Source organism: Bos javanicus, chromosome 5 (assembly GCF_032452875.1).
Source record: "Bos javanicus breed banteng chromosome 5, ARS-OSU_banteng_1.0, whole genome shotgun sequence".
NCBI classification, from domain to species: domain Eukaryota; kingdom Metazoa; phylum Chordata; class Mammalia; order Artiodactyla; family Bovidae; genus Bos; species Bos javanicus.
This window is the reverse complement of record NC_083872.1, coordinates 6505012-6528450: the sequence shown is the minus strand read 5'-3', so window position 1 is coordinate 6528450 and position 23439 is coordinate 6505012. Positions and strand designations below refer to the sequence as shown.

Here is a 23439-nt window from a genome sequence, read left to right as displayed (position 1 = left end):
TTTTCCAGAAGGAGCTTATAACAGAGCTCCAGTCCCACCATATATACAACATCACCTTTTCCAGATGAAGACTGGACTTCAGTGTGCTTGGTGGTGGTTCATTTTGCTTGCCCTAGGATTGCTTCCATTCCACATTACTGTACAGTATTTACTCACTTTCATTGCTCATCACAATTTGTTTTGAAAACAGAACATTTTTGTTACATTTAAGTAGAGAATAGCATGCAGAAATAGTCAAGAAAGTTTTTTTCACTTGACCTATGTGGAACCCAAACATCAAAGTGATGAACACAATCAAGCTAGTGCAAATGATTTTCAGCACTTGATTTGGATATTTTGAGCATGTCAGCTCTCTCTCATGTGGTGTAATGCTGATTATTCTCAATTAATGTCTTGATTTGACAACTATTAACTTCAACTGGTCTACCTGACTGTGGAGCATCATCCAGTGAGAAGACTCCAGCATGAAACTTTACTAACCACTTTTAAAAAATATTTTGTTTGCTTATTTATGGCTCTGCTGGGTCCTTTCTCTAGGTGCACCAAGTAGGGGCCACTCTCTAGTTGTGTGCAGGCTTCTCTCTTGTGGAACACGGGCTCCAGGGCACGCAGTCTTCAGTAGTTGTGGCTCCCGAGCTGCAGGACACAGCCTCAGTAACAGTGGCACACAGGCTCAATTGTTGCACAGCATGTGGGATCCTCCCAGATCAGGGATCGAACCCGCGTCTCCTGAATTAGCAGGCAGACTCTTTACCACCAAGCCATCACAGAAGCCCTGCAAATCACTTGTGAGACATTCAGTCAGTCATAGTACCATCTGCATACCCCACACAAATCTTTTTTTGTGTTTTTACCTTTCTTGAAATAATAAAGCATCAGTTCAGTTCAGTCACTCAGTCATGTCTGACTCTTTATGACCCCATGAATCACAGCACGTCAGGCCTCCCTGTCTATCACCAACTCCCGGAGTTCACTCAAACTCATGTCCATCGAGTCGGTGATGCCATCCAGCCATCTTCTGCCGTCCCCTTGTTCTCCTGCCCCCAATCTCTTCCAGCATCAGGGTCTTTTCCAATGAGTCAATTCATTGCATGAGGTGGCCAAAGTATTGGAGTTTCAGCTTCAGCATCAGTTCTTCCAATGAACACCCAGGACTGATCTCCTTTAGGATGGACTAGTTGGATCTCCTTGCAGTCCAAGGGACTCCCAAGAGTCTTCTCCAACACCACAGTTCAAAAGCATCAATTCTTTGGCACTCAGCTTTCTTTATAGTCCAACTCTCACATCCATACACACCCACAGGAAAAACCATAGCCTTGACTAGATGGACCTTTGTTGGCAAAGTAATGTCTCTGCTTTTCAATATGCTATCTAGGTTGGTCATAACTTTCCTTCCAAGGAGTAAGCATTTTTTAATTTCATGGCTGCAATCACCATCTACAGCGATTTTGGAGCCCCCAAAAATAAAGTCTGATACTGTTTCCACTGTTTCCCCATGCTGAAAATGTTGCTTTTTTTCTTTTATCTTTCATATTAAAACAGCTACACAAAAAGTCATTGAGTTGGACGGCATCACCAATTCAATGGACATGAGTCTGAGCAAGCTCTGGGAGATGGTGAAGGACAGGGAAGCCTGGCATGCTGCAGTCCATGGGGTCACAAAGAGTTGGACACAACTGAGTGAAGAACAATGACAACACTTTTGTGTAGTTTTGTGCTTTTTAGCCACCAATTTTGATGTTTTTAAAAAAATGCCTGCTGATATGATAGCTGTCACAATACAAGCTAACAAAATTGTTTTGAATGAAGTTAAAAACGACTGAGTGCTACTAGAGCCATCTTATGGATAAAAACTAACAAAACTTCTGGCCAACCCAAGAAAATGAAAACAACCATATTCCCTACCCAGATGTTTACCACTGTTAACAGTTTATTGTATATCTTTATTTATCCCTATACATGCATAGACATATTATATAAATATGTATTTTTCATTGAAGTGGTTTTATCATACTTAATGTACTTAATGTACAGTTTTGTAACTTAGCCACTTTTTTAAAATTAAAAATCTCCACCTTTCCAGATCAATACATTTTCATCTTATCTAAAACCCCAATTCAGTTTTGCTCATTAGTCCCCAAAATATCCTTACTTTGAAAATAGTAACTGAAAGCAAAGAATTATTATTTATTTTTCCTTTCCTATAGGAACCATATTTCAGGATAACCAAAGTGTTCCAAGTAATGAAGTTTACTGAGGAATGTCAGAATAAGGCAGAAATAATTAAATTAGAATTATTTTACAGTTATTGAAATTATTGGCTCACATGAGGGTTTAAATGAGTGTTAAAGGATAAGCTTCATGTTTGAAGAGGAAATAGACATCTCTGTAGTATCAAAGTAATGTCATACAAATTGCTTCTTAGTCACAAGTTCATAAAGTAAGGATAAGCCTGCCATATCGTTAATTCAGTTATCAGTTTTAAGTGTCAATAATTGTCATCAAATATCATGAAAGATACTATATAAAAATATACTACATCATCTACAAGTATTCCAAAATGTAAATCTTGAACCCATCAAGTCTTTACATTTAATATCTTTTAGAGAAGGAGGTCAAAAAGTCAGTTTTACAACTATGAAAAATCATATTCTGGGTTGGTAAGCAAATGGGAAGGCAAAATTAAAAAAAATAAAGAGATATATGCATTGTGCTTAGGGATACATTTGTTTTACTATGACTCACTGTACTTAAGAAATGAGTTTGGCAAGAGGTGACTGGTTTAGAGTGTTGACTCCATGTATGGTAAGAGAGCTGGTGGGAAATCTTACTTGAACGGAGAACACAACTCTGAAATTGAGTCAATCACCTGGTTGCTGAAGAGATGTCTTTCATTATTATGTTACATGTGAGATCCTTATATTTGAAATGAGGATTGTCCAGATTCTGAAATAAACCTGCTGCCATGGCCTGAAGTTATGCTTATCTATGTATCATTTGTAATTCTTAGAATTAGGCCAGTTGATGCAAAAGTTTGGTATCAAAGGAAAGTTGGTGGAGTATTTAGTCTGTGTATTATTTTCCATCAATTGAGTTGAGTGAAAATACAGCTAGTAACATTGTATAGATTGTGGTATTTCCAAAAGATTGTAATGGTAAGAGTTTCTTTTTCTTGAGTTCTATGACTCCTATAACAACACTGTAAAATAGGCTTTTAAAATATCCACTTTACAGATGAGGAAAAGAGCTCTGGTGAGGTCACATAGCTTATAAATGACGTGGTTAGGATTAGAATAGAGATCTGTCTGATTTTAGAGTTGGAGCTCAACTCCTTTACACTACACTACTTTGGTGAGTCAAATTTATATTAATAAACTTTGTAACATTGATTGAAGTGATTTTTGGGATTTTTTGGGACCTAATAGTCATACTGACTTAAAACAGTTTCTAAATTATCACTAGTAACCTAATGGGATTTCTATGCATGAAATAAAAGTACTTAGTTCTTGTCAAATATTAGCATTAAAGAAATAAAACATTAACAGAATACTTCTGATTTTCTTTTCAGATGTCAGTGCTATTCAAAGCAAAGCCTAAGCTCTTACTTGACATTTTGGGCTACTTTTTATGAATTTGACAGTTGTGCATTTGGAATCTGTTCAAATTCTATTTGTGGCTAAATCATGTGAGTGCCAAGGAGATCAGTACAACTGCTTGTTAGCATCTCTAGAGTAATCTTTATTTGTAGACTGTCTTATATAAATTTAAAGATGTTAACATGCTCAATCAGATCTATTTGCCACAGGTTATATAATGTTAGGCTTTTCACAGTAGTTTAACAGAGGTTTGGAGCAAATAATAGGTAGTGTGAGTTGCTTTTGATTTGAATACTTTTACTCAGAAAAATTATAGACATGATAAAGAGGAAACAATTATTATATTTTGTTAAGGGTAGAAAATAAGTAATAGTTGTAGAGTACATTCCCATTAGCCTCACCTATAGGTAGATAAAAGAAGCTTACATGTTTTAAAGGTTTTTTTTTTTTTTTTAAGCAGGGGGCACAGTTATAGTTGAGAATATGTTTAATAAATGAGACATTTTGGGACTTCCCTGGTGGTCCAGCGGCTAAAACTCCATACTCCCAATGTAGGGGACCAGGTTTGATCCCTGGCTGGGTAAGTAGATCCCACATGCTAATTAGATCCCACATGCTAAGAGCAGATCCCACAACTAAAGATTTTACATGCTGCAACAAAGACCTCATGTGCTCCAGCTAAGACCAAGTACAGCCAAATAAATAAACAAAAAAGAAATGAGATATTTTAAAAATAGATTATCACACTTAAAACCATAATTCTTTAATATCATGTATCATCAAGTCATGACAGAGGATGAGATGAGATGGATGGCATCACCAACTTGATAGACATGAGTTTGAGCAAGCTCTAGGAGTTGCTGATGGACAGGGAAGCCTGGTGTGTGGCAGTCCAGGGGTCACAGAGAGTCAGATACGACTGAGTGACTGAACTGAACTGAAGTGAACATGAAGTCAGTATTAAAATTTCCCTGTTGTGTTTGTTTAGTCGCTAAGTCATGTCCAACTCTTTGTGACCCCATGGACTGTAGCCCGCCAGGCTCCTCTGTCCGTGGAACTTCCCAGGCAAGAATACTGGAGTGGGTTGCCATCTCCTCCTCCAGGGGAATCTTCCAGACCCAGGGCTCGATCCCTGGTCTCCTGCTTGGCAGGCAGATTCTTTACCACTGAGCCACCCGGGAATATCCCATTAATGTCTTCTTATGGAAGTGGTTTGTTTGACTCAGAGGTCCGTACGTTGCATTTGGTTGGTGTGTCTGATGCATCTCTTTTAACCCATGACAGTGCCTTTCTTTTCCTTGCCTTCATTTGTGAATAAAGGTCATTATCTCCCAGAATTTTCCCTGTTCTTAGATTAGATCCTTGTGTTTATATAGGGTACTATTTTTGTAACAACATAAGAAAGGAGGGCAGAGTTAGAATGCAAATGATGTCAGGTCCAAGACTATTGGCTGATAGCAAAAAATAGTGGAAAGTAATCAACAATGAAGGCCCACTTGGGGTACAGTCTTCAGCCATCTCTGGAAAGGAGTTGACATTCAAAGACAAAGTCTTAAATGGGGCTGTGTCAACTCCAGCTCATTTCTAAGAGGGGGTTACCGAGGCTTGTGGTTAAAGGAAATGACTGGGGGAATGGGACTGGGAGCCTCATTTAGCTGTGCATGTAAGAATACTAGACAAAAGTAAAGTTCCCAGAGGAGTTGACTGAAAACAAGTAGAGAGGAGTATCAACAAGACCTAGAACAAAGGGATGATCCTGACAGGAATGCACCGGACAGATGTTACTGGAATATAGGGTAGGTGCTTTTTTCTCCATTTTGTCACCTCTGGGTTCCAGTGTTCTAGATGGGTAGGAGAGACACTACCTACCTAGAGTATCTGGTGGAAGTCATCTAGGTCAGTAGGATCTGTCCTTGTTGGGAGGGGTGGGTAGATGGCTGCTACCTGATCATGCTGGAATATGGCACCTTCATTCCAGCGGACAGCAGAAAGGACAGTTTTGAAACACTGTTAGTTTATAGGGTGAGGCGTCTTGCTCTCCTCATTCATTTCAGGAAAGAGGTGGAGTAATATAGATTCTTGATAGATATTTTTTTGAAAGAGAATGGGCCTCAGTTCTGGTAAAACTGATAACTTATTGCATCGAAGAATTAAAGTACTCTGGTTTAAACAAACTGAATTACTTGTAACCTCTCAGAAAGTTTGTAGATATGTACATACAAGCTGAACAAAGTTAACTGGAATAATCTATAGTAGTAATATGTAATCTTTTATATGTTAAAAGATACAAAGAAATAAAAGTCATTTCAGCATTCTGCAGTGAAATTACACTTTTATTAAGAAAGTATTATAGAAGAAAGTATATTTTGAATAATATCATGGGGGCTGAGGGAAAGAGAGTAAAGCTTTGGTGAAAAAAATGAAGTATAATTCCTGTACCATCTTTGCATTATAGCTGCCACAATTTTAGGACCTTAACGGATTGTGTGGCCTATGTTTCCCATCTTTACATTATTATACACTCTCCTAAAATTGGAATAAAAAATATATTTAGAACTTGTAATATGTAGTCGGATAGTCATCAGAAAGAGATGGGTTCGTCTTTTAAAAATTTATTTGGCGCTTAGAGTGCCCTCTGAGCTGAATTAAAACTCAGGAGTCAACCCTAACACCTGAGCATAAATTTTTAACTATTTCCAGAGATGTATTAAAAGTCACATCATGCACCTAACTTTGAATAGGCAATGTGGGTGGAAAGAGTAGGCAGAGCTTTTCAACAAGATTTAATTGTTATTAACCTGTGAATATGTAATTACATAATTCATTATGATGAACTTTCATTTTTAGGCTTCTGTGGTGGGAATCACTAATGCTTCAGTTATGTGAAAAACAGTAATAATTCTGTTTTTTATTATTCCAAATCATGATCTCCTAAATATATGCTAATTTCTTAGCCTGATTATTAGTGAATCATCTTCATTGGTACATTATGCAAATTTGAACTAAGAATGTCATTATGAAGAAAAACGCTTAAAATGCAGCACCAGTACAGTTATTTAAAATGAGAATGCCAATAAAATATTAATATAATTTTGCCTATATGGATGAGAAAAGAGCAAAAAAATGGAAATGTTTAGTGATTTTGCTTTTTAAGGCATATTCTAGGTGGAGATAATAATACAAACGGGTGACATACTTGGTCCAATGAGGTCTATTGAATAGTAACTGTAAAGTGAGAATTTGATTGGACTTATCCTGCTGTTAGGCATATGGATGATTATTTTTCATTTAAAATATTAAAATAATTTTAACAGTTCTGTTTTGCATAATCAATAGTTTTTATATTTATGCAAATATGTGCCACTTTCAAATGTCTTTCAGTCTCAACTCTCAGACCTCCCATTTGGGATCATTTCATTTTTGTCTGAGGAAAGATTTCTTCTTTAGACTTTCTGTTGGTGGGAATCTATTATCAGCAAACTCTGCTCTTGCTTGCCTGAAAATGCCTTTATTCTTGTGGCATTCTTGAAAGATCTTTCCACTGGTTATTGAATTGTAGACTGACAGTCATGTTCTTTTAGCCCATGGAGGATATTATTCCACTGCCTTTTGGTCTCTATTGTTACTGATGAAAAGTCAGTTATCAGACACTTTTGAGGATAATCTGTATTTTTTTTCCTCTGCTACTTTTATGGCTTTCTTTTCTGTTTTTGGTGTTCTACAGTGTCACTATAATGTATCTAAACATGGATTTATTATTCTTTAAATCACTTGGGATTTGAGAGACTTTTTTAGGATGTGGGTTGGAGTCTTTCATCAGTTCTGGAAATTCTCATCCATTATCTTGCCAAATATTGCCTCTGCACAATTTTCTCTTTCCTATTCTTCTGGAGCTATAATTCAAATTAGTTTAGATTTTCTCATAATGTCTTCCATATCAATTAACATCTCTTTTATATTTTTCTGTTGCATTTGGGATAACTTCATCATCTCTGTCTCCTAGTTCCCTGATCATACTTCTGCTCTGTCAAATAGACTAGTAAACTTGCCCACTGACAATTAAACTTGTCAATTTTTTTCAAATATCTGCAGTCTTTTTTTATAGTTTCTTATTCTCTGTACATATTTTCAAGCTTGTTTTTATTTTTTATTCATGTTTTATATGTAGAGTACATCATGAGAAATGCTGGGCTGGATGAAGGACAAGCTGGAATCAAGACTGTCAGAAGAAATATCAGTAACCTCAGATATGTAGCTGATACTGCCCTTAAGGCAGAAAGCAAAGAGGAACTAAAGAGCCTCTTGATGAAGGTGAAAGAAGAGAATGAAAAAACTGGCTTAAAACTCAATATTCAAAAAACAAATCATGGCATCCAGTCCCATCACTTCATGGCAAACAGATGGGAAAACAATGGAAATAGGGAGAGACTATTTTTCTGGGCTCCAAAATCACTGAAGATGGTGACTGCAGCCATGAAATTAAAAGATGCTTGCTCCTTGGAACAAAAGCTATGACTAACCTAGACAGTGTATTGAAAAGCAGAGACATTACTTTTCCAACAAAGGTCCATCTAGTCAAAGCTATGGTTTTTCCCAGTGGTCATATATGGATCTGAGAGTTGGACCATAAAGAAAGCTGAGTGTCAAAGAATTGATGCTTTTGAACTGTGGTGTTGGGAGAAGACTCTTGAGAGTCCCTTGGATTGCAAGGAGATCCAACCAATCAATCCTAAAGGAAATCGGTCCTGAATATTCACTGGAAAGACTGACGCTGAGGCTGAAACTCCAATACTTTGGTCACCTGATGCAAATAGCTGACTCACTGGAAAAGACCCCAATGCTGGGAAAGACTGAAAGCAGGAGGAGAAGGGGATGACAGAGAATGAGATGACTGGATGGCATCACCAATTCAATGGACATGAACTTGGGCGAGCTGCGGGAGATAGTGAAGGACAGGAAAGCATGGCGTGCTGCAGTCCATGGGGTTGCAGAGTCGGACATGACTGAGCTACTGGACAACAGCAACAATATACTTTATATATTTTATAGTCTGTGTTTGGTAATTTCAGTAGTTGAAGTTGTTTTAAATCTGTTTCTGTTTAAGACAGTAAATTTTCTGTGTAGACTTGGGGATGGGTGTATATGCTATTATGGGGGAAGTTTATTTCTAGTACATCTTTAAACTGAATAAATAATTCTTGGAACACTTCTCTCTCTCTCTGTATGTGTGTGCCCATAGGACAGGTCATGGCTTTTGTCTCTTATTAGATAAAGAAAATCTCATGTAAACTGGGCTTGGCAATGTCCAAATGGTAAAAGCATGCTTTAGGATCTGCTCACCTCTCTAAGTTTCTGCCTTCACTTAATTTCTTTGACCTACTAATTTCTTTATTGCCAGTTAATCAATGAGATACCTAGTCCATAATATTGCCAAAAACAAAGCCTATGCTTTATCTTAAAGTTTATTACCCAAACTTTCTTGGAGGGATATTTTCTTAAGATAAATAAGAGTAAGCAGAAATGCTTAAAATCAATATGCAAATATTTTGCAAGGAAATCTGTAGATTTTATAAGTAGACTTTCTTTTTAATATAAATTTTATTTGAATGTCTATCAGATATCTGGCTGACTGTTTTGTAGATCTCTATCATTTCATTTTATTAAACAGAAGTTTACATATTGTTCCAGAGTGCATTTAGTCTTTGAACCACTAACCTGTTGGTTAAAATTCACTTTAGGTGCTCTGTGAGGTTATGTTATATAACAATTTCAAAAATCTCTGTAATTTAGAACAAGAAATATTTACGTTTTACTCTTTCACATTTATAGCTGCAAGTTAGCTGCAGTATTGCTCCAGGGTAAAGGTCAATTTCAGGTCTGCTCCACATATTTTCTCATTCTGAGACACTATTTGGAACATGCTTTGCTCATGGCAGGCAGTTCAAGACTAATGAAAGAAGATATTAAAGAAAAATTTAAAAAGTTAGCATGTGTCACATCTACTCACAAACAACTGGCTAGAGCAAGTCACATGACCAAGAGTAATAGTACAATCCACTTCACAGACTTCAAGATAATGTCAGAAACTTTATTTATGTCTGAAATTGCTCTCAATCTTCTTTGAAAAATTACGATTTTAACCTAAAAGCCTCATCAGCAGTCTTTGGTAATGTAAGTGTCTAAATGGAAGGCTAATAGAAAAAATCTCAGACAGTGAAGAATCTGCTGCAATGCAGGAGACCTGAATTCAATCCCTTGGTCAGGAAGATCCCTTGGAGAAGGGAATGCCTACACATTCCAGCATTCTTGCCTGGGAAATGCCACGGACAGAGGAGCCTGGTGGGCTACAGTCCATGGGATCACAAAGAGTTGGACAGTATTGATTGGCTAACATTTTCTTTCAAAGGAAAAACCAAAACCAAAAAAAAAAAAAAAAAGCAACACCCCTCAAACCAAATTTCTCACATTCTAGGTCAGAGTTTTCTATGGGAAAGATTATCATGCTTATTAGTGCTTAAACTGATTTGAAAACAAATAAAACTTTTCATTCTTAGAAATGTATAATTAATTAAACATTAGGCAAAAGACATGGATTCTCATTGGAGTTTAAATAGCAGAGTTATAATAAAAAGTTTTAGTTTAAAATACTATTCTTTTTTTTAAATTTTATTTTTAAACTTTACAATATTGTATTGGTTCTGCCATATATAGAAATGAATCCGCCACAGGCATACACGTGTTCCCCATCCTGAACCCTCCTCCCTCCTCCCTCCTCCCTCCCCATACCATCCCTCTGGGTCATCCCAGTGCACCAGCCCCAAGCATCCAGTATCGTGCATTGAACCTGGACTGGTGACTCGTTTCATATATGATATTATACATATTTCAATGCCATTCTCCCAAATCATCTCACGGTCTCCCTCTCCCACAGAGGCCAAAATACTGTTCTATACATCAGTGTCTCTTTTACTGTCTCGTATACAGGGTTATTGTTACCATCTTTCTAAATTCCATATATATGCATTAGTATACTGTATTGGTGTTTTTCTTTCTGGCTTACTTCTAAAATACTATTCTTAAAATCATTTTAAGAGTAGCAAGCTGCAGGGCCTCTCAACACAGAAAATGGAAGCTACCTACTACTTTTCAGTTACAGTGCAATATCATGTATTACAGTTTCTGCTTATGTTATGATTACATTGAAAATGCAAGATTGAATGATTATCTCCTGAAATCCTAGAATATCAGATTTGAAAGGATCTAAAAAACATACATTTTTCAACTGTAATGCATTGAGATGCCATTTTGCTGCAATCAATTGTAATGTATGTTTAAAATCATTAGTTATTCATGACAAATAACTATTACTAGCAGTAGTTAATACTGCTAGTAGTAGTTAATACTGGAGTAGCCGTGAAGACATACCCCACGCCCAAGGTAACAGAAACCCAAGTAAGATGGTAGGTGTTGCAAGAGGGCATCAGAGGGCAGACACACTGAAACCATACTCACAGAAAACTAGTCAATCTAATCACACTAGGACCACAGCCTTGCCTAACTCAATGAAACTAAGCCATGCCCGTGGGGCCACCAAAGATGGGCGGGTCATGGTGGAGAGGTCTGACAGGATGTGGTCCACTGGAGAAGGGAATGGCAAGCCACTTCAGTATTCTTGCCTTGAGAACCCCATGAATAGTATGAAAAGGCAAAAAGATAGGATACTGAAAGGGGAACTCCCCAGGTAGTAGGTGCCCAATATGCTACTGGAGATCAGTGGAGAAATAATTCCAGAAAGAATGAAGGGATGGAGCCAAAGCAAAAAGAATACCCAGCTGTGGATGTGACTGGTGATAGAAGCAAGGTCCGATGCTGTAAAGAGCAATATTGCATAGGAACCTGGAATGTCAGGTCCATGAATCAAGGCAAATTGGAAGTGGTCAAACAAGAGATGGCAAGAGTGAATGTTGACATTCTAGGAATCAGCAAACTGAAATGGACTGGAATGGGTGAATTTAACTCAGATGACCATTATATCTACTACTGTGGGCAGGAATCCCTCAGAAGAAATGCAGTAGCCATCATGGTCAACAAAAGAGTCCGTAATGCAGTACTCAGATGCAATCTCAAAAATGACAGAATGATCTCTGTTCATTTCCAAGGCAAACCATTCAATATCACAGTAATCCAAGTCTATGCCCCAACCAGTAATGCTGAAGAAGCTGAAGTTGAATGGTTCTATGAAGACCTACAAGACCTTTTAGAACTAACACCCAAAAAAGATGTCCTTTTCATTATAGGGGACTGGAATGCAAAAGTAGGATGTCAAGAAACACCTGGAGTAACAGGCAAATTTGGCCTTGGAATACGGAATGAAGCAGGGCAAACACTAATAGAGTTTTGCCAAGAAAATGCACTGGTCATAACAAACACCCTCTTCCAACAACACAAGAGAAGACTCTATACATGGACATCACCAGATGGTCAACACCGAAATCAGACTGATTATATTCTTTGCAGTCAAAGATGGAGAAGCTCTATACAGTCAGCAAAAACAAGACCAGGAGCTGACTGTGGCTCAGATCATGAACTCCATATTGCCAAATTCAGACTTAAATTGAAGAAAGTAGGGAAAACCACTAGACCATTCAGGTATGACCTAAATCAAATCCCTTATGATTGTACAGTGGAAGTGAGAAATAGATTTAAGGGCCTAGATCTGATAGATAGAGTGCCTGATGAACTATGGACTGAGGTTCGTGACACTGTACAGGAGACAGGGATCAAGACCATCCCCATGGAAAAGAAATGCAAAAAAACAAAATGGCTGTCTGGGGAGGCCTTACAAATAGCTGTGAAAAGAAGAGAAGCAAAAAGCAAAGGAGCAAAGGAAAGATACAAGCATCTGAATGCAGAGTTCCAAAGAATAGCAAGAAAAGATAAGGAAGCCTTCTTCAGCGATCAATGCAAAGAAATAGAGGAAAACAACAGAATGGGAAAGACTAGAGATCTCTTCAAGAAAACCAGAGATACCAAGGGAACATTTCATGCAAAGATGGGCTCGATAAAGGACAGAAATGGTATGGACCTAACAGAAGCAGAAGATATTAAGAAGAGATGGCATGAATACACAGAAAAACTGTACAAAAAAGATCTTCACGACCCAGATAATCACGATGGTGTGATCACTGACCTAGAGCCAGACATCCTGGAATGTGAAGTCAAGTGGGCCTTAGAAAGCATCACTACGAACAAAGCTAGTGGAGGTGATAGGATTCCAGTTGAGCTATTCTAAATCCTGAAAGATGATGCTGTGAAAGTGCTGCACTCAATATGCCAGCAAATTTGGAAAACTCAGCAGTGGCCACAGGACTGGAAAAGGTCAGTTTTCATTCGAATCCCAAAGAAAGGCAATGCCAAAGAATGCTCAAACTACCACACAATTGCACTCATCTCACACGCTAATAAAGTAATGCTCAAAATTCTCCAAGCCAGGCTTCAGCAGTATGTGAACCGTGAACTTCCTGATGTGCAAGCTGGTTTTAGAAAGGGCAGAGGAACCAGAGATGAAATTGCCAACATCTGCTGGATCATGGAAAAAGCAAGAGAGTTCCAGAAAAACATCTATTTCTGCTTTATTGACTATGCCAAAGCCTTTCACTGTGTGGATCACAATAAACTGTGGAAAATTCATCAGGAGATGGGAATACCAGACCACCTGATCTGCCTCTTGAGAAATTTGTATGCAGGTCAGGAAGCAACAGTTAGAACTGGACATAGAACAACAGACTGGTTCCAAATTGGAAAAGGAATACGTCAAGGCTGTATATTGTCACCCTGCTTATTTAACTTATATGCAGAGTACATCATGAGAAACACTGGACTGGAAGAAGCACAAGCTGGGATCAAGATTGCCGGGAGAAATATCAATTACCTCAGATATGCAGATGACACCACCCTTATGGCAGAAAGTGAAGAGGAATTAAAAAGCCTCTTGATGAAAGTGAAAGTGGAGAGTGAAAAAGTGGGCTTAAAGCTCAACATTCAGAAAACGAAGATCATGGCATCCGGTCTCATCACTTCATGGCAAATAGATGGGGAAACAGTGGAAATGGTGTCAGACTTTATTTTTCTGGGCTCCAAAATCACTGCAGATGGTGACTGCAGCCATGAAATTAAAAGACGCTTGCTCCTTGGCAGGAAAGTTATGACCAACCTAGATAGCATATTGAAAAGCAGAGACATTACTTTGCCAACAAAGGTTCGTCTAGTCAAGGCTATGGTTTTTCCAGTGGTCACGTATGGATGTGAGAGTTGGACTGTGAAGAAGGTTGAGCGCCAAAGAATTGATGCTTTTGAACTGTGGTGTTGGAGAAGACTCTTGAGAGTCCCTTGGACTGCAAGGAGATCCAACCAGTCCGTTCTGAAGGAGATCAGCCCTGGGATTTCTTTGGAAGGAATGATGCTGAAGCTGAAACTCCAGTACTTTGGCCACCTCATGCGAAGAGTTGACTCATTGGAAAAGACTCTGATGCTGGGAGGGATTGGGGGCAGGAGGAGAAGGGGACGACAGAGGATGAGATGGCTGGATGGCATCATTGACTCGTTGGACATGAGTCTCAGTGAACTCCGGGAGTTGGTGATGGACAGGGAGGCCTGGCGTGCTGCGATTCATGGGGTCGCAAAGAGTCGGACACGACTGAGCAACTCATCTGATCTGATCTGATCTGATCAGTAGTTAAAATACAGAAGATTATGAAAGATATACTTGAAATCAAGCAGAACCCTGGAAAACTTTCCAGGGACAGACCCTGGAATCCTCTCTCCCACTCTTATTTATAGAAAAGTTTTAGCTTTCTCCAAATTCCAAAGAGCAGATTTAATCAGAGCAGTGAGAAAATGCAGAAACAAAGGAAACCAGTCAAGCAAGACAAAATAATAGTTTAGCCACAAAACAAAGTCAAGGGCCTTTAGCTCCTCCTCGAGGGCTACAGATAGTATCCCAAGCCATATCCTTGAGCTGTCTTGCCGATACTAAAATTTGCAGCAGGTGGAAGAAGTCAACTGCACATAGAACCCAGACTGGTTGGACCTGAAAGAATATAATGTTGACTCTCAAATACCACCTTGTTTCCTCACCACCAATCAGAAGGACGTCCACAAACTGATCAGGCACCCTGAGACCCTCACCTTGCCTTTAAAAATCCTTTCCATCAGGGAGTTTGGGTCTTTTGATCATGAGCTGCTTCTTCTCTTTGCTTGACCCCACACTGGGCACCTTGCAAAAAAACCTGTACTTTCCTTCACCACAACTTGGTGTCAAGGAATGACTTTACTGTGCACCAGTGAGGGGAAGCCAAATTCAGTTCTGCGATATATTAATTATTTACATTTGTCTTCCCTATTATATCTTCACTTTCACTTACATGCATTCTGGGTGAGTGCGTGGGTGTGTGTGTGTGAGAGAGAGAGGAGTTACAGCTAGTTTGAAAACAATTTGCATAATCCTGGGTACACCATGACTATTTGTTTCAAATGTGAATATCATCCATTGGAAAAAAGGATTGCATATCATTCCTTAAAGAGCATGTAGTCCAACTCCCTTTTATCAGAACTTGAAATGCAGGGAGTAACTTATCTAGTCGCATATCTAATTAACCTAAGCTTCCTTGATTCCAGTACAGTGCTTTCCCTTTCAATAAATGACTGTATTTTCAACAGACAGTGTAAGAAATGGTTGTCTGAGAAGGCTTTATAAATAAATGTGAAAAGAAGATAAGTGGAAGGCAAAGGAGAAAAGGAAAGATATACCCATTTGAATGCAGAGTTCCAAAGAACAGCAAGGACAGAGGTAAGAAAGCCTTCCTCAGTGATCAATGCCAAGAAATAGAGGAAAACAATAGAATGGGAAAAACCAGAGATCTCTTCAAAAAAAAATTAGAGATACCAAGGGAACATTTCATGCAAAGATGGGCTCAATAAAGGACAGAAATGGTATGGACCTAACAGAAGCAGAAGATATTAAGAAGAGGCGGCAAGAATACACAGAAGAACTATGCAAAAAAGATTCTCATGACCCACATAATCACGATGGTGTGATCACTCACCTAAAGCCAGACATCTTGGAATGCGAAGTCAAGTGGGCCTTAGGAAGCATCACTACGAACAAAGCTAGTAGAGGTGATGGAATTCCAGCTGAGATATTTCAAATCCTGAAAGATGATGCTGTGAAAGTGCTGCACTCAATATGTCAGTAAATTTGGAAAACTCAGCAGTGGCCACAGGACTGGAAAAGGTCAGTTTTCATTCCAATCCCAAAGAAAGGAAATGCCAAAGAATGTTCAAACTACTGCGCAATTGCACTCATTTCACATGTTAGCAAAGCAATGCTCAAAATTCTCCAAGCCAGGCTTCAACAGTACATAAACTGTGAACTTCCAGATATTCAAGCTGGATTTAAAAAAGGCAGAGGAACCAGTGATCAAATTGCCAACGTCTGTTGGATCATTAAAAAAGCAAGACAGTTCCAGAAAAACATCTACTCTTGTTTTATTGACTATACCAAAGCATTTGACTGTGTGGATCACAACAAACTGTGGAGAATTCTTCAAGAGATGGGAATACCAGACCACCTGACCTGCCTCCTGAGAAATCTGTATGCAGATCAAGAAGCAACAGTTAGAACTGGACATGGAACAACAGACTGGTTCTAAATCAGGAAAGGAGTACGTCAAGGCTGTATATTGTCACCCTGCTTATTTAACTTCTATGCAGAGTACATCATGGAAACGCTGGGCTGGAAGAAGCACAAGCTGGACTCAAGATTTCTGGGAGAAATATCAATAACCTCAGATATGCAGATGACACCACCCTTATGGCAGAAAGCAAAGAACTAAAGAGCCTCTTGATGAAAGTGAAAGAGGAGAGTGAAAAAGTTGCCTTAAAGCTCAACATTCAGAAAACCAAGATCATGGCATCTGGTCCCATCACTTCATTGCAAATAGATGGGGAAACAATGGAAACAGTGACAGACTTTATTTTGGGGGGCTCTAAAATCACTGCAGATGGTGACTGCACCCATGAAATTAAAAGACACTTGCTTCTTGGAAGACAAGTTTTGACCAACCTAGACAGCATATTAAAAAGTAGAGACATTACTTTGCTGACAAAGGTCCATCTAGTCAAAGCTATGGTTTTTCCAGTAGTCATGTATGGATGTGAGAGCTGAACTATAAAGAGTTGAGCACTGAAGAATTGATGCTTTTGAACTGTGGTGTTCTAGGAGACTCTTGGAAGTCCCTTGGACTGCAAGGAGATCCAACCTGTCAATCCTAAAGGAAATCAGTCCTGAATAATCATTGAAAGGACTTATGTTGAAGCTGAAACTCCAATACTTTGGCCACCTGATGGGAAGAACTGACTCATCTGAAAAGACCCTGATGCTGGGAAAGATTGAAGGCAGGAGGCAAAGGGGACAGAAGAGGGTGAGATAGTTGAATGGTATCACCGACTCAATGGACATGAGTTTGAGTAAACTTCAGGAGTTGGTGATGGACAGGCAAGCCTGGCATGCTGCAGTCTATGGGGTCGCAGAGTTGGACAGGACTGAGCAACTGACTGAACTGAATTTACCTAGTCACATCTAATTAACCTAAGCTTCCTTGATTCCAGTACACTGCTTTCCATTTCAATAAATGACTTTATTTTCAACAGCCAGTGTAAGAAAGTGGGGTTGAGGCAGAAGAGGACTAGACAAGGCAATTCATCGCCTACATCTAATCTTTAGTCTCAGTTCCCAAAGTCAAGGAAAAGCCAAAGAGCCCAGATGGTATATTTTGCATCTTATCTATGCTCTGGGAACATTATTTTTGAAATCCTGTTGTTGTTGTTTTGTCGTTTTGTCCTACACTTTGTGACCCCATGGACTGTAGCCCACCAGGCTCCTCTGTCCTTGGGATTTCCCAGGCAAGAATACTGGAGTGGGTTGCCATTTTCTTCTCCAGGGGATCTTCCTCCAGACCCAGGGATCGAACACATGTCTCCAGCTTGGCAGGCTGATTTCTTACTGCTGAGCTATCAGGAAAGCCCATAGATTTTGAAATCTATCTGACTGCAACTCAGAATAAGAAATACAGTTTAAATAATAACACAGGTCATAGGCACCCTCCTCCACAACTGAAACCAAAGTTTCAGAATCCTTGCCCTTGTTATACATACACTCTGATCTTCTAGATTCCATTCTAGCCTATCATTAAAAAGTAAAATGGACTTTTGAGTCAGTTCAAAAACCCCTGCTCTAGAAAATAGAAGACAGGCTTCAGTCTGCTCACAAACTCCAGAATTACTAGCTTTGCTGAAATTGTGTCATTCACAGAATACTAAACTTCCCTCATATTTATCTGAACCACAACTACAATCTCTCAGACTTCAGAACAGAACCTATAGAACCTTTTCCTCATTGGAACACCACTTCATTATAATATCTCATAGATTCTAAGACTCATTCTTTTTCACATTTTAACATCTCCGAGTTTAAGATGCATCTTTAAAAAATCAGTGGCATGGCACAGTTTAATTGGCAAAGTTTCTTTTCTTTCTTGGGTAACATGAAATAATGGTGAGTCTTAAGTTCCATGATGTTTTTAGAGTTTCTATGAAATATTTTAGTAATAAGGATTATATAGGCCAAACTCTTCTGCTTATTCATTTCAAAGTATTCAGCTGATCAGAATGTTTTTTGACCTCTTAAGAAAACGTAATGAGAATCACGTAAGAAAAGAACTTAGTTCTGGGTTAGAAGGAAAAATGAGTTACAAACTGAGTTTACTTATTAGTGAAAGCTTTTTCATGTGCCTTCATTGTTAACAGAATTTGATTATGATCTTTCTGCTTTTCTACCGCCCTTATTTTTGTATTGTTACCGTCTTTTGGTCACTGACACTTTACTCTTCCTCTCATTACGGGGTTGAGGTGCGAGTTCCTTGGATTCTGGTTAAAAGAGAAGGCAAAATGTTATGTCCAAAAGTTAATGCACCTGAAAAAAAAAATCAAGAATTAGGGTTTATTTTAAAAATGGAACGAATCGTCAAATTCCTGTGTATCTGTTTAAAATAGTCACCAACCTCACACACTGTAAAACTAAATGACTGTTAAACTGGCACGAAGGATCCCGAACAGGACTAGAAACCAAAATAATTTTGCTAAACTATTTTCATCTCAGCATGAAAGAAATGCACCATCCTCTCCTCAAAAATAAAAATCTCTAATGAAGAAAACAGTACATTAAATGCCACAACTGACGTGCTACTAGAAATAGGAAGTAGTTACTGCCTTCCAAGGCAGATACCACGATGCTTTCTGTCTGTCTTTGCTTGGCTAAAACTTAAGGCAAGCCCCAGGCTGGGGAGTTGGGGGGACCCTGAGTCCTACCCGGGAGCTCTACGGGACAGTCTCCTTAGTTTAGGCAGGGCCCTGCAAGACCGGTCCCAAAGGCCTCGCCTCAACAGGCGCGGGGTGGGCAAGTGGGTTCGCCTCCCGAGCCCGCCCCAGGATGTCCAGAGGCGTTTTCGGCCGCGATAAGACTCCACCCGAACCAGCTGTTGACAGTTACTCCCGCGCGGCCGACGCCCGCTCAGCTGGAGACGCTTCGTCACCGCCTCCGCACGTCGTCACGTGACGGGAAGGGGGCGTGACCGAGCCCGCCAACAGGGGGCGGGGCCGGGGCGGGTCCTCGAATGTGAAGGAGCTTGGCGGCTCCAGAGGCCCAGAGCGGCGGCGGCGCGGCCGATGACAGCATCAGGCTGCGACGTGTTCCCGGGCGGGAGGCGGTGGTAGCGGCAGCCCCAGCGGCTGCAGCGATAGCTGTCGCCGGCGCGGTAGCCGCTGCGGGTAGCCCGCAGACAGAGGGAGGTGGGGGCCCGCCCCTGCCGGCAGACCGTAGGGCCGGCGTTCCCGCCTTCTTCGCGGGCCGAGTGGGTACTGCCTTCTCGGCCGCGAGGCAGCGCCCTTGGGCTGGGCTCGTGCCCCAGCTGCCGCCGGCGACTGCGGCCGAGACAAGTTGGGGTCCGACTGGACGCGTGCGGGGCCCCACAGGAACCGACCGCCCGCGCCCCGCCTCTCTGGGGGCTCCGCACCGGTGAGTGTAGCGTGGGTCTCTGTGTCCGCACCCTCCGGGCGGCGGCACCCCTGCCTCGCACGTTCTGCGCTCGGGCCGGCGGGGACTGCGGGCACCCTGCGCCGGGGAGGCTTCCTTTGGTCCCTGTGTCCCCTCTTGGAGTGGGACATTCCAAAGGCTGGAGAGGATGGAGTGCTTTGAGGCCCACGGTGAGTGCGTCTGCAACCTCACAAAGCCGCAGCAGGGGTAGGGGGCCGGTACCGTCTTTTGGACGGCCCCGAGAGTCGGCCCCCGCCCGAAGTTTGCTTGGGCGGACGGCGGGGTCTCGCCGGAAGCCCTGGCGCCGGGGAGAGTGGCGCTTTGTCTCTTGATGCAGTTTAGGCGAGGCTCCCGTTTTCCTGTGACAGCCCCGGAGGAGGGCTGTGGCGCGCACCGCAGACCGCGCCCGCCCTGGGAGAGCCGAGCGCCACGGTGTTGTTCCTCTAAACCTCAGTTCCTGTGGCCTTCTTGTAGCGTAGGAGGAAGGCAAAGCCTTTGCTGTACTTTTAAATTTAGTGTTTGTGTCTGATCCCTTTCTGGAGAGTGGAATCGGGTTCCAAGAAGCTTCACAAAGAGCCTGCCTTTGGTTCATTGAGCCATCCACTCAAGACCGGCCCAGCCGAAGCAACAGTATATGCAGATTTTCCATTCACAAAAGTCATTCGACACTCTTTATGAGAGACATCTGCGATTGGGGAACGTACCTAACTTAATTTTGTCTAAATATTTCCTGAAATAATAGGTAACTTGGAAAGGAAAGTGAAGTCGCTCAGTCGTGTCCGACTCTTTGCGACCCCATGGACTGTAGCCTACCAGGCTCCTCTGTCCATAGGATTTTCCAGGCAGTAGGTTTGGAGTGGATTGCCATTTCCTTCTCCAGGGGATCTTCCCGACCCAGGGATCGAACCCGGGTCTCCCGCATTGTAGACAGACGCTTTACCGTATGAGCCACCTACTTAAATAGATGGAGAAATCTACCCGATTGATGTTATATGCATATTTATTTTAAACAATTTAATGAGGTTTTTGTCTTTCTGATGCTGGAAGATGTAAATGACTTCTAAGTAGTATTACATTGCACTGTGTATGGTAGGGTTATTCGTTTTTAATTAACTTTCTCTGAAACTTAGCTTCAAATTAGAGCCACTGCACCCCACTCCAGTACTCTTGCCTGGAAAATCCCATGGACGGAGGAGCCTCGTAGGCTGCAGTCCATGGGGTCGAGAAGAGTCGGACACGACTGAGCGACTTCACTTTCACTTTTCACTTTCATGCATTGGAGAAGGAAATGGCAACCCACTCCAGTGTTCTTGCCTGGAGAATCCCAGGCACGGGAGAGCCTGATGGGCTGCCGTCTATGGGGTCGCACAGAGTCGGACACGACTGAAGCGACTTAGCAGCAGCAGCAGCAGCAGCAGCATAGGTCTTTTCAAAAATAATTATTTAAAAGTTTTGTTTTGTTTTGTTTTTTGGCCTCCCTTAAGATTCCAAGGATTGTGAATTCTTTGTTAGTTTCCGTCTTCTATCTCATCCAATGTTATCTAAACTTGATCAAGCGGAAAGACTAGGGTGAATTTCTGTGCTTGCTCGAACCTGTTTTGCAGTGAAAATTTTAAGATCATGCTGGCTTTATGAAACAGGTTGGAGAAGGAGGAGTGTCCTCTATTACAGCTAATTTAAAATGTTACCCGTTTTTTTGTTGTTTGTTTTTGTTTTTTTCATTAGTAACTGTGTGCGGAATGACTGCAACATGCCTGTTCAAAGTAATGGAAAAGGGAATAGATAAAACATAAGAACTACTTTTTAGGTCTTTATGGAGCTTAAGTTGTGTTCAAATTCCATGTGAACCGTTTGAGCCACAATACATTGTACACAGGTGCTTAGAAGGGCTGGTTTAATTAAACACGGTCATGGTTTATTTCTCTTTTATTGAATCATAGTATTTGTTGTAATTGTGATCTGTGAAAAGGTTTTTCACAGATTTTTTTTTTCCCAGTTAGAATATTATGACCTTTTAGAGGCAATCAAATGTTTCTTACAAAGCATTTATGGTACCTATAAATTTGGTAATATCTAGTTTTTAGGTTTCTTTTGAGTTGAAAAAGACATAAAAGATAGTTAAGAAACAAGTAATACAACTCTGTAATGGAATTATGCTTTAGTTTTAAGAAAAAAGTGGTAAAGTTATGAATTTACAAAACTTGCATTATAAAAACATCTCTCTTTTTAAGGAATTAATTGCACAATTTCTCTAATGAGTGTCCTTAGTACACTTAAACTTGGTTTATAAATAATCCTTCAAGAGCAGATCATTTGAATTGAAGCATGAAATGACAAAATAAAGAAATGATACTTAGAGTTATCTAATATTATTTTGGAAAATCTTTATCCTAATAATACTTGAAGTATTGTATTTTAATATTTACATCATAATATCCAAAGCTGAAAACTTTTATTGCAATGATCTTGGAGCATCGAGGAATTAAAAAGGTCCTATCTTATGAATATGACCTACAGATAATACAAAAGTGCAGCTTGAATTAAGTCTCTGAGTACTTCATCAGTGAAGGTGGCTGTGTGCAGGGAAGTTGAAGTAGAGTTTCCTTGTGCTTGGAACACAGAAAGAGCTATCTGGACTAATGTGTGAAGATTTCATGTCAATATTTTCTTTTGGAAACCTCTGAAAGACTTGAGATCTATCCTTCCTTCCAGCTTGGTCCTCACCCCCTCATATATCCTCTTAAAGGCATGAAATTGAAGGTCTCATCTGGAACACTTGATAGAAGGATTTTTCCTCCCTGAAGAATGTTACCAAGTTTGCAAGGAGAGAGCTTTCTTCAGATACCTTGTAGGAAAGAGTTCTTGTCCTGAAACATCATACTCTTCTACCCTTTGTTAATTTTTGTTGTTAAAGGTGGAAACAATGTAAATTCTCCATGATAGCAAGAACTATTGAAGTTCCAAATGCTTAAGAGTTATTGAATGAAAAAATGTGGTTCCAGATATATGACTGGAAAGCAAAGAGGAGTATGTGATAATGTAATCCAGATTAGGTGCAAGGAAGGAGGTGACAAAAGTGATGTAGGTGTGAAGAAGGGAGGCAACTCATTTCATCTGGGGAACTTTCTTGGAAGAGGTGATTTTTCATTTAAGTCTTGACTGAAAGCGGTGTATCTGATGATAAGCAGATGTTTTCTAAGGGGCAGACAGCTTGAACCAAAGCATTAAATTGGACTGGATAGTCATGCCAGATTAAACACAGTGAGTCTTTTTTGGTAACATGAATTTTTCTTCTTCCCTTCTGTTACCTCTCCTTGATAAAAGTGTTGACACACTTTATAAGAGCTGAAATTTAGAGTATTTGAGTTTTGGAAGTGACAATGGTAGAGTGAAAGCAGGAGCATTGATCTGGAGGTTGGAAAACTTGATGGGATTTCTGACTGCATTTTATACAAGAAATTAGGGGCTTCCTTGATAGCTCAGTTGATAAAGAAACTGCCTGCAGTGCAGGAGACCAGGGTTCAATTCCTGGGTCCGGAAGATCCTCTGGAGAAGGGAAAGGCTACCCACTCCAGTATTCTGGTTTGGAGAATTCCGTGGACTGTATAGTCCATGGGGTTGCAAAGAATCAGACACTACTGAGTGACTTTCACTTTATATAAGAAAGCTAGGTAAACCACTGGGCCTTAGCTT

At 40.3% G+C, this 23439-nt stretch overlaps 2 protein-coding genes across 21 annotated transcripts in view; one reads left to right on the top strand and one right to left on the bottom strand.

Annotated features, from left to right (window-relative positions):
• LOC133247146 (uncharacterized) overlaps positions 1-21311 on the bottom strand; it is a 77635-nt gene extending 56324 nt beyond the window's left edge. For 6 of the 18 annotated variants that reach the window (XM_061415577.1, XM_061415578.1, XM_061415585.1 and 3 more), the window contains exons 1-2: positions 19023-21311; positions 18515-18627 (exon numbers count right to left, since the gene is read on the bottom strand). In XM_061415577.1, the coding sequence (XP_061271561.1) occupies positions 19262-20338 (1077 nt within the window). In that variant the 5' untranslated portion in view covers positions 20339-21311 and the 3' untranslated portion in view covers positions 18515-18627; positions 19023-19261. Of the gene's footprint in view, positions 1-5908; positions 9544-18514; positions 18628-19022 lie in introns of those variants that run through there. The other 12 variants (XM_061415580.1, XM_061415581.1, XM_061415583.1 and 9 more) reach the window with 5 other exon arrangements.
• OSBPL8 (oxysterol binding protein like 8) overlaps positions 19645-23439 on the top strand; it is a 166368-nt gene continuing 162573 nt past the window's right edge. For 2 of the 3 annotated variants that reach the window (XM_061415563.1, XM_061415561.1), the window contains exon 1: positions 19645-19728. The gene's annotated coding sequence lies outside the window, so the exon portion shown is untranslated. Of the gene's footprint in view, positions 19729-19827; positions 19917-23439 lie in introns of those variants that run through there. The other variant, XM_061415562.1, reaches the window with a different exon arrangement.